General features: G+C 37.8%; 1 protein-coding gene across 2 annotated transcripts in view; it reads left to right on the top strand.

Annotated features, from left to right (window-relative positions):
* CD82 (CD82 molecule) overlaps positions 1–11,962 on the top strand; it is a 78,042-nt gene extending 66,080 nt beyond the window's left edge. For both annotated transcript variants that reach the window (XM_039359003.1, XM_039359011.1), the window contains exons 6-9: positions 227–334; positions 4,749–4,937; positions 8,452–8,535; positions 9,936–11,962. In XM_039359003.1, coding sequence (XP_039214937.1) covers positions 227–334; positions 4,749–4,937; positions 8,452–8,535; positions 9,936–10,013 — 459 coding nt within the window. In that variant the 3' untranslated portion in view covers positions 10,014–11,962. The remainder of the gene's footprint in view (positions 1–226; positions 335–4,748; positions 4,938–8,451; positions 8,536–9,935) is intronic.
* The last annotated feature ends 222 nt before the right edge of the window (positions 11,963–12,184 follow it).

Below are 12,184 nucleotides of genomic sequence, written 5' to 3'. Positions count from 1 at the left end.
TTCATTGATTGAGAAAAATATTGTTGTGGTTGTTCCTCCTTCTCTTTACCTCTCTCCAGTTCTTACTTGCAGGACATGCTGGAAGACACCTCTGGGGCTACAGCAAAAAAGGAAGAGGATTCACTTATTTTGGAATAAAGTTGAAATTTATATATCTTCAAATGTAAGGTGGGATAAATAATTACAAGACCAGTGCTCAGTTAATTTTCTGCATTATTTTTATTAGCTTGAAGCGGAAATGTCTGGGATTGTTAGTGAACTCGTCCAGAATTACGATCCTTATGATGACAACAATAGGACTCTTGAAAATGCTTGGGACTATGTCCAGTTACAAGTAAGTTGCTATGCAAAAGTTAATGAGACAGTTAGTGGTATTGCCAATAATACATATAGTAAGCTTTTTCTTGAATGAGAACATCTTATTCAACAGTGGTCTTCATCTAATTTAATCATAAATTAATACTGGTGTTTGAAGATTGGCTACAGGCAGAAGTAAGTGGGTAGAGAACCTTATCAGCCAAGCAAAAGTTCTATATATAAGGAACAAGTTGCTTTCATATAGTGGGTCATGTCATCAATATACTGTCTTTTTGGTTTCCTCTGGTATTGCTCTTCAGATGTACTGTTGAGGTACTTATTTGTTAAAATTTCTTTTCACCAAACATTGCTTAGAATATGGAGTTCTATATCTGAGGAAGTTATAATCAGTCACTACACTTACAACCTGTCTTTTCTCTAAAGCAGTGTTTTTCAAACTTGGTCTCTTTAAGATATTTGGACTTCAACTTGGGGAATTTAAGATGCATAGAATTGAAACCTATACATCTTAACTGCTTTAGAAGCTCAAGGCAGTACACATGGTTTCCTCTTTGTGACTTAGATTAGAATGAGAGATGAGATCACCGAGTTTCTTACTTGAGCAGAGATTTGAACCTGAATCTCTCAAGTCCTAGTCCAATTCAAATTGAACATGTGTGGAGAATATGGATCCATTGGCATGTGTGAACAATTATGCAATATTTAGTTTGCCAGATGTAAAGTTTGGCATGTCCTGTACATGAGATCTACTTTGGGTGTTACCACAGAAAAATGAAGCATGCCGGAATTGTCCACGTGTTCAATTACTACAGGGTGCAAAGCTGCATCGTGGCAGTGTATTTATATATACATTTTCAACACTGTGACCACATTTACTAGTGAGTTCCATATGTGAAAACTTATTGCCATTCAAGATCTACAGACAGGTTTTTTTTATAAATTCAGGCACAGTTTATTTCATATTTTTAATTGTAGGCTTCACATAAACCAGGAGTCTTGAATCATTCAGTGACAAAGTTAGTATACATTGTTGAGGTCGGTACTGGTGGCCACCATAATCTGCCTACTACTGATGGCTCTTGACAGCAACCATCTCTGTACTCCTGTCATTCTTACCCAAGGGCCTAAACACCAGTTCTTCTGTATGTAGCCTGTAGTGCCATTAATATAGTTTCAGCTTATCACAGCATCTGGTTGGTAAGAAGCCAACAAAAACATAAGACTGGGGCTAGTTAGCTCTAAGAGGTTTACCCGTTATATTGACTTGGTCCAGATATTTGTAGGATATTAAAGAGCTGGATTATGTGCCATCAAGTTGATGTTGTCTTTTAATAATCATATATGATCTGTTCCCAATCTGGTCCTTCAGGTTCTCCGATGGTGCACCCATCATTGCTGTAACTGAGTGCATCTACCTTGTTATTGGCCTTTCTCTTTTTCGCTATCCTTCCTTTTCCAGCATTATAGGTTTTTCAAAAGAACTATAAAGAGTCTTTTGCATAAAGTAGTCAACAAATGATAATTTGACCCAGATCATTTGAGCTCTGAATGAGAGTTCAGAGTTACTCTATGATGCATTTGTTTTTGTTTTTTTCTTCTTCTTTGCTATGGTATTCTCAGGAATCTTCTCCAAAACCAAAGTTCAAATGCATTAATGCTCTTTCTACTCTATCCCGCTTTTTCAAAGTCCAAGGAGATGTTGGCTTTTAAGGCTTTATGTAATCTTTACACTGGAATTAAGGATGAATTTCCCTTAGGAATTACCCTTTTCTGCTGATCAGAATGCCTTCTAATAGGAAAACTGTTTTGTATATCTGTTCCATTCCTTCATCTGAGAATTAAAAAGCACATATATAATTTCTCTTCAGTCAAATAAAGCTGTATTAAAATGTGGTGCGGAACTTGCTTGGACTTTTTAACAAACCTAAGAATAGCTGAAGACTTGTATTAAATGTAGTCAGTGTTTTTCTTTGGGTAAGAGAAGTTGCTTACTCTACATTAGAAACAATCTCCAAATTGATAGTATTATTCTTTGCAGACTATATGATTTGATTTTCTGAAAATTTGTAGCCTTTTTCCAGACCTGCTGCCTCTTTTAGTAGACGTGGCAGGGGTCTGAGGTATTGACAGCATGCACCAGGATTGTAGCTTAAAATCTCTTTTGACACCAATACAGTCGGGTTAATTGGACATTGGTGTTTAATATGTTTTCTATCCACTCAGATTCTCATTGCTTTGTCATAGAGATTATATTGCATTCATTCAACATGAGAGAAACTTGAGTTCGTTTTTCCTTCCTAAACTAATTGGGGATATTTTAATTGAAACTATTAGTTCACAGACTCCACTTTTAAGGTGTGTTTTATCATAAAGAATAAACTTGTAGACTATCTCCAAGTCAGAACAGAACATCAGTTATGGTATTTGTAAACCAGAAAGGAAATAAGCTTGAAATTCATTTTAGCTACTTAGGACTAAGTAAACTCTCAGTTGGTCCAAACGTTGTAATTTCTTCTCACTATTTTGTAGCTATTGTATATCTTACTATTACCATTTTCATCAGGTTTCTATTTATATCCTATTCCCAACAGCAAACAGGATCTTATTTACATATAGTACATTATATTATATAATTAAGCCCTACTTAGTCTTTCTTCACAAATGAAAAGTCTTACCATGTTTTTATATAATCCTATTTCAACCACAGGCTAAGAGGAGAGAATAGTAGAAGAGCTCCATCTTTTGGTGACTGGCTATTCTTAACAATTAGCCTTTTTCATGCTAAAGAAATAACCAACTCCCTCAAGCTGGTGTTTATGAGTGAGGCTGGGAAGTACCTCTATAACAGAGGTCTTCAAACTTGGTCCTTTTATGACTTGTGGACTTCAACTCCTAGAATTCCTCAGCCATGCACGCTGGCTGAGGAATACTGTGAGTTGAAGTCCACAAGTCATAAAAGGGTGAAGTTTGAAGACCCCTGCTGTATAACATACTTCTTCAATGTTTCAAAAAACTAGCAATTCAGGGCACTGCATTGGATCTGGAGATCTTCAAGCAGAATGAAATCTAACTGCCTGTTTTTTCCAGAATACCATTGTGCAGTCTTGTGGAAGAATATGCAACTTTATGAAAGCATCTATTATTTGGTGGTTTTGTTGAGCTTTATAATTGCTACCTTCCATTTGAAACTGGCTAAAAAACTCACAAGCAAATAGTGTGCTGGAAAAGTTGCATCCAGCTTCATTGTACTATAATACCATTTTGGTTATGGAGAATCCTTAATAGACTTTATATGGAGGCAACTTCACAGTCAGCAGCCTTGTCAGCTGATCTGAAAGCCATTTCCATACAAGCCCTTGGGGTGTCCATATAGTTCAGGGGTCTTCAAACTTGGTCCTTTTGACTTATGGACTTCAACTCCCAGAATTCCTTAGCCAGTGTGCCTGGCTGAGGAATTCTGGGAGTTGAAGTCCATAAGTCATAAAAGGGCCAAGTTTGAAGACCCTTGATATAGTTCTTATTAAGAGCACATTTGAAGCTAGCCTGACACAGTTTTATCGCAATGAACTTCTTATACTTCCAAACACGTGAAGTAGTTTCATATATAGGGATGTGCTTTCATATGAAATACCTATTCTGTGTGTAATAATAAAAATTGTAATAATGGCTACAAAATATTACATTCACCTCACATCTTAACAGTGAAAATTATAAGAATTATTTATTAAATAAATGTATATGACTTACCAACCTACAAACCATGACTCCCAAAGTTACCTAAAGGAAAGAAGAAAAAAACCCAAACCAATCCTACTTATTTTTCTAGTATGGCAAGAAAAAAATATTTTAAATCTCTAAAAGAGGGACCATTTTGTTAATTGTACAGACTGAAATGAATTCTCTAGAATTAATACCAAATGCAAAGGTGCATTTGGCACGGCAGCTGTAAATGTAGGGATCCTGCAGATACTGCCTCAATACAGTATTTTGCCTTCAATGTGACTAAGGGAAGGGAATGTAATGGGATGGGGAGGATGATTCTGCTTTTATGAGACTTGCTACTATTTTTTTTCTTCTTCAAATTTATTCCAAACTCACAAAATAGCTAACTTCATATTATTTACTGTTTGAGTTTTACCACCTTAGATTGTAGAGGAAGTGAGTTTTGCTATTTTGTGGTGAAGGTGTGGTTTTTGTTTGTTTTGTTTGTCAGTTTTTACTTTTGGCAACCACATGGGCAAGTCCCTGCAACTTTTGCTGTTTTTTTTTTTTTAATTGTAAGCTGCTCACAGAATTTTATTAAGCAAGATAGTTCTACTAAAGAAAACATAATATTAAACAAAAGAGAGAAGCAGAAGAATCCGCTCAGTCAAAATGGCCCTGTGGCACTGAATAGGAACTAATAAGGTGATGTTTTCCTTTAAACATAGCTGCAATGCTGTGGTTGGACTGGGCCAGAAAATTGGAAAAACAACACTGTTCTTCAGGAAAAAAATCAGACATTCTATCCTTGCTCTTGCTCCAATGGCTCCTTTACCTCGACGGCCGAAGTGGGTTTCTGCTCCCTGGATATTATTTCCAACTCCACAACAGTGGATGACTGGCCAGTTAAAAAGCAGGTGAGTGTCTCATTTAGGAAAGTTCTGTCCAAAATCACTTAATTTTAAAAGAACAGAGAAAGTGCTATCAGCTTTTATTTATCTGCTTTCTCTTTCTCCCTCCACTTTCATTTTGTTTGGCATTTGGTCTGAAAGGTTTTTGGGAGCAAAATATAAAATCTTGCATTCTTTTTAATGACTTTTGAGTTGATCTCAGTTGTCTTCCTGGTTGAAGGGAAAGTGTTGAAAGAAGTATGTGAATATAACCATGGACAATATATAAGGAACGGTTGCTGGAATTAGGTATGCCTAGTTTAATGAAGAGAAGGACGAGGGGTGACATGATAGCAGTGTTCCAATATCTCAGGGGTTGCCCCGAAGAAGAGGGAGTCAGAGCTATTCTCCAAAGCACCTGAAGGCAGGACAAGAGGCAATGGATGGAAACTAATCAAAGAGAGAAGCAACCTAGAACTAAGGAGAAATTTTCTGACAGTTAGAACAATTAATCAGTGGAACAACCTGCCTCCAGAAGCTGTGAATGCTCCAACACTGGAAGTTTTTAAGAAAAGACTTGACAACCATTTGTCTGAAATGGTATAGGGGGTTGGACTATCAGACCTCTAAGGTACCTTCGAACAACAACATCATCATCATCATCATCATCATTATTATTATTATTATTATTATTTGCAATATCAGCAAATAGCCTGAGCCTGCAAATATGAAGTGAGGAAAGCTAAGGCTCAAAATGAACTAAGGCTTGCAACCAAAGTCAAAAATAACAAAAAAAGCTTCTTTCAACATGTAAAAAAAAAAAAAGTGAAGGAAATGATTGGTCCATTAGTGAAAGTGGCAAGAAGGTGACAAACAACAGGGAGAAAGCAGAACTACTTAACTCATTTTTCGCATCTGTCTTTACACAAAGGGAAAAAACAGACCAACCTATCAAAAATAGTGCCATAAAAAACAGATTAGAAACACAAGTCAAGATAGGCAAAAAAATGGTAAGTGAGCACCTGTCCAGCCTAGACGAGTTCAAATCACCAGGACTAGATGGATTACACCCCAAGGTTCTCAAGGAACTGGCAGATGTGATCTCAGAACCAGTAAACTATATTTTTCAAAGATCCTAGAGCACTGGGGAACTATCAGAGGACTGGAAAAGAGCTGATGTAGTTCCCATCTTCAAAAAAGGAAAAAAAATGGATCCAGGAAATTACAGACCTATCAGCCTGACCTCAGTACCTGGAAAGATTCAGCGAACACTTAGAGGCAAACAAAGTCATTACTAAAAGCCAACATGGGTTTGTCAAAAATAGATCATGCCAGTCAAATCTTATTGCATTCTTTGACCATGTGACAAAATCAATGGAGCAGAGGAATGCTGTGGATATAATTTACTTGGATTTCAGTAAGGCATTTGACAAAATAGATCACAACCTACTATTTGATAAGATAGAAAAAATGTGGATTAGACAGCATCACCACCAGATTCGTAGCTGGCTGACCGGAAGGATCTGGACAGACTTGAACACTGGGCGCTATCTAACAAAATGAAATTCAATGATGAAAAAAGTAAGGTTCTACATTTAGGCAAGAAAAACCAAATGTACAGGTATAGTATAGGGGGTACCTTGCTCAATAGTAGTAACTGTGAGAGGGATCTTGGAGTCCTAGTGGACAATCATTTAAATATGAGCCAGCAGTGTGCTGCAGCTGCCAAAAAAGCCAACACAGTGCTAGGTTGCATTAACAGAGGAATATAATCAAGATCACGTGAAGTATTAATACCACTTTACAATGCCTTGGTAAGGCCACACTTGGAATAATGCATCCAGTTTTGGTCACCACGATGTAAAAAAGATGTTGAGACTCTAGAAAGAGTACAGAGAAGAGCAACAAAGATAATTAGGGGACCGGAGGCTAAAACATAAGGAACGGTTGCTGGAATTGGGTATGTCTAGTTTAATGAAGATAAGGACGAGGGGGGGACATGATAGCAGTGTTCCAATATCTCAGGGGCTGCCAAAAAGAAGAGGGAGTCAAGCTATTTTCCAAAGCGCCTGAGGGCAGGACAAGAAGCAACAGATGGAAACTAATCAAGGAGAGAAGCAACCTAGAATTAAGGAGAAACTTCCTGACAGTTAGAACAATTAACCAGTGGAACAACCTTCTTCCAGAAGCGAGTTTTTAAGAAGAAACTGGACAGCCATTTGTCCGAAGTGGTATAGGGTTACCTGCCTGAGCAGGGGGTTGGACTTGATGACCTCCAAGGTCCCTTCCAATTATTATTATTATTAATCATCACACAGCCAGATGTTCAGACTGGATTTGGCATTTTTGTCTACCTATCAAGTTCTTACCAAGGACCTGGGATAGGCAGATGTGGATGTTTGATGGTATTAACAGATATCATCGCAGGATGGAAGCAGTTCCTATTAAGGCCGCCTTTTGCAATTGACTAATGGCGAATTTGTCAATGCCAATGGTATTCAAGTGGTGCTCCAGTTGTTTTGGGATTGCACCCAAGGCACTTCTCCTCCTCCTCCTCCTTCTTCCTCCTCCTCCTCCTCCTCCTCCTCCTCCTCCTCCTCCTCCTCCTCCTCCTCCTCCTCCTCCTCTTCTTCTTCTTCTTCTTCTTCTTCTTCTTCTTCTTCTTCTTCTTCTTCTTCTTCTTCTTCTTCTTCTTCCTCCTCCTCCTCCTCCTCCTCCTCTCCTCCTATTATTATTATTATTATTATTATTATTATTATTATTATTATTATTATTATTATCTCTTTGACATGATTACAGACTGCTCATTCACCCACCCCCCATCATTCTGAGAGTACATCTTGATTGCCTTTTAATCTTTCATTTTAATTCTTGGAGACAATTTTGAAGTCCACTTTATTTGCCTCAGTCTTTCCTGTCTGTCGGTCATGTATGTAGCTAACTATTTGTTCGTACACAGTTCTGATTTTTAAAAATGCATCTATTAGAATAAATGGCTATGTTTACAGACATAGTGTATACTCCAAGACAAAAGTCTTGGCATTGCTGTTATCTTGGCAGTATACTTTGTGAGTTTTCAAAACACATCCTAATAATGGCTTTTGGTGACAAAATCGTGGAATAGATTTTTACAATATGCAGTTCTTAAGTTTAATTTATGTGCTCCAAAATTTAGTTTTTAACTTGGAATATATAAGTGCTGCTGTTTCCCCTAGTACAGAAGTATTTCTGATGGGTATGGTTCAAATTTAGTGTCCAACATCCCTTAGGACTCTAATTGGGCCATAAGCCAGCAATAAGGAAATAAGATATCCTGGAAAAATCCCTGTTTGTCAGAGAATCCCTGGACTAAAGAGAAAAAATAATTAAATTCTTTTGGCCTTATCCAAAATAGCCATTATAAGTAGAAAAGATTTCAAAAGTACTCATGTTCTAACTCGATATTGTTCTCCTGCTTTATTATCCTAATAAATAATATTATCTTAAGTATTATCCATAATCTTACAATCTTGGTAAATCAGATGTGGTACTTATCCTCCAGGGATGTATGAAAGGTGTGCAGAATTGGTTGCAAGACAACCTTGGCGTCATCCTTGGAGTGTGCACGGGGGTTGCAGTCATTGAGGTAGGTGTTCATTTTCCTGCATTTTGTAAAAAGCCTTTTTGTTTGTAATTACAAACAAAACAATATATTCTCCAGATGTATAATATATTGGCTCCTTGGCCTATGAATACGTAGTACTTGGTGGAAATTAATCAGTTTTTCAAAAAAAAAAAATGAGTCACCCTTTCTATTCTTTATTTTTTATTATGTCTTGGCTAAAAATAAATTTAATTTAATTTTTAAAAATCTAGATGGTATCTGACGATTGGAGCCTTTTAAAGAGGATAGCTTTGATTAAACGTTTTCCCCTTGCTTCAATTTATTCACACTAGCAATATTGTTTATGATTTAAAACAAAGATGCAAAAGTGGAAATGAGAGAGAAGGTGAACCAGATGTAAATAGATCCAAACCAATGGACAAAAATATGTGAGGAGGTCTGGTTATTTGTTCCATCTACCTCTTTTCTGTAGTAGTCTTTCAATTAGAATGATGGTTCTATCTCCTGTGGCTGATTGAGGTTTATTTCATCTCAGCAGGTTTCTGATTTCCATTTTTATTATGTATGAATTCCTATCTGTTGATGATGCTGTTTCGTCCAGACATATTCCAACATGATGACAAAACGGCAGGCTGAATATGGTTCATTAGTTGCTTCTCACATTTTTATTTGGAACATTTTATTAAACATATGAAACTAAATGCAGCAGTCCACTCATTCGGTGCCTGTTCAAAGTTGATGCTGAACAAAGGGTACTTGGAAGGGGCCCTTATAGTTGTGTTCATTGCAGCATCTGACAATCTTGTGGTCACTATCTGGGTGCTCAGCAACCTGCACGCAATTACAGAGTGCAATATCCTGTGGTCATGTGATCACTATTTGTGCCAGCTTCCAACAAGCAAAGTGAGAATCTGGCAGGAGATTGCAGATGGCAGTTATGTGACTGTGGAGCGCTGCAACCTCTTAGGCTTCGCTCAACAATTCCCAGCTATTACTGGAACTACTGGAACTATCATCATAAATTGGTGCAGTCATATTGTACCCCACATTATGAATGCATTGCTTAGCAATGGGGCTCCCAGTCCCAATGACCGTCAGTAAGCAAGAACTAACTGTAGCAAAACTCATCCAAGAACAGAAGTGTTTCTCACAGTAATGCTAGCAAAATGTAGCTCCCTCTCTGGAGGAGCTTATAGTTGCAGTTTTGACGGGAGGAGGAGAACCAAGAAGACTGAGAACGCAAAGGGTGTTGAGATAAAACTGAAAATGCACTTAGACTTTATCTTAGGTTCCCTTATAAAAGTGTGTTTGGTCTAAATCTGAACAATCACTGAAAAGCTAAATTCTGTCCAGGGGATTCCCCGTTTCTTTATAAGTGCAAAAGACCAGCCTTTTCACCCTTCCTCCTTTTTCTCTTGCAGTTGCTGGGAATGGTGCTCTCTATCTGCCTCTGCAAGAACATTCACACTGAAGACTACACCAAAGTGCCCAAGTACTGAGAGACTGCTGGTCTTGAGAGCTGCCCCAGAACACATGGAATGTCCCTTTCTTAAACCCAGACTGTCTTCATCCCTCTGGTGACCACTCTGCAGTGTTGCTGCAGTTCAATTAGGTTGTGCTGCATTGACGAATTATTTGAGGGACCAGGGGCTTGGGCAGCCTCCTTTTATCTCCTGACTGTTCTTTTATGAAACAGGCCATTTAAATCTTCTTCTCCTTGTGAGATACCCTGCACCTTTATTGCCAGCACCTCTTCCTTCCCTTCCTTTTATCCACATTTGTCAATTGTGACTTAAGCTTAGAGTATTCCCATATTCCAGTTGTTGCAGCTGTTTGCTATATGTACATAATCCTTATATTGTTCATTGAGGAAGAGTTGGAGGGGGGGGAAGCTTTAGCTGTTGTGGTTTGATATTTTTTTAATCACATGCTTTTAGAAATACACGCTGTAGAGAGGAACGTTCTCTCCTCTAAAATGAACCTGATGCCTCTATCTTTTTTAGCTTCAGTTCCTCTGATCTATTGAATTGACACCAGCCAGATCAAGAATTGGACTGTAGGGCACCAAGCTTAAAATACCACCATTTACCACAGGGATGTATAGTATAGAAAATCTGATATCATTTTTATCATTTCTGCCATACTCCTCCCTTTGGGAGTCCATTACATTAGAGACATTTTAGTGACTGCATCTCCAAGGATGAATCTGTCCTGGCTTTCTGTCATCTACTCCTGGTTTGCCAACTTCATTTGTGGTGATGATGGAGACCATATATATTTCCACTCACATTAACATGAATCTTCTGTAATTTTGTCTTCTCTTGGTTATGGTGAACTTATACAGAATTGATTATTCTTCATGCCTACAGTGGCAGGGAACACTTTTTCTGGCCTTTAGTTTATATGTACCAAGGAAAGTACATAGCTCTTCTTGCCTCCCTGGGTGGGGATCTTGTGACCTTGGAATCACTGTAGTTGCCACCAGAACCTATGTTGCAGGAGTCACTGTGAAGAACTTAACTGTTGATATTTTTACTGGGAGAAGCTTCTCTATTCAAAAGCCATCCGAGCATCTATTCTAAGGTGAATGCAAAGAAGCAACCTGGTTTTGTAAGGGAAATCTCTCCTTCCAGATTAAGGAAAGGCTGCTAGTACATAAAACTGTGAAAAAGAAAATCAAAAATGTAGTCACAGCATGATTAGCATTCATGGAGAGCTTCCTTTTGAGGTGTGCCAAAGAAGGCAACCAGGAAAAGTTACATGTCCAAAACTACAAGTTCCTTACATTAACAATTATTAATGTATAGATCAAACCATGAATGCTATGTTCCATCATCTCACAGCACAGAACATACTTTTTGCAAATAGGAAACTTGATCTTTGTCTATTGAGGGAGAATGAAATAGGTCTGAGATAATCTAGAGACCAAATCTACTTAAGAGCACCTGCATTCCCATGCTTCCCTACCTTTCAAATATTACAATTTCTTAACTATAACAAGAGGTGATTATTATCATTTTGCTAGATTTTGTGCAGTAGGACAGTTGGACGATTTGTGAAGGATGTTCCAGGGTCCATCACTTGAATCATTTCACATTAACATTCTAACAAACATTGGTCATTTTATTGGAAATAATGGTCCAGGTTGGCTCTTGTCCTACTGTCACCATCCACCAGTCTTTGTTTCATTTTTAAATGGATTGTAACACTAGGATGTATAGGCATCACTTTGTGCTTCATTTGATAAACTTCACTGATAAGGTGTTTATATGATGGTTCTTGTTCTCTTGGCTTTAGCTCTGAACAGAAGAACACAGGAGTTGTTTTGGATTTTTTTTGTTTTTTGTTTTTAGAAACCACTTCCAAATGAAACAAATGCATGTACAGATTTAACAAATAATGGGTGGGTATTTCAGTAATAAAACATTTGCTTAAAAAAATAACAAAACACTTCTATCTTCATTATTGTTGTGACGTCCACCTGTCTTTGTTTAGGATGCTAATGATGCAAATGGGGATCTCCTGCCCTCAGCAAGAGTACTTGTGTTAATGAGTATTTATTGGGCAATAGAACTGGATTGGCCACAATAAGTTATAGCAGCATATTTCAAACAATGACTCTTCCCTGATGTTCTCTTATGTGTGGGGCCTCCCTGCTCTAGTCCTAACC

This window comes from Crotalus tigris, unplaced genomic scaffold (genome assembly GCF_016545835.1).
Source record: "Crotalus tigris isolate CLP2741 ecotype Arizona unplaced genomic scaffold, ASM1654583v1 scf7180000017576.4783729, whole genome shotgun sequence".
NCBI lineage: Eukaryota > Metazoa > Chordata > Lepidosauria > Squamata > Viperidae > Crotalus > Crotalus tigris.
The sequence above is the reverse complement of the archived record's forward strand: the minus strand, read 5'-3'. Positions and strand labels throughout refer to the sequence as shown.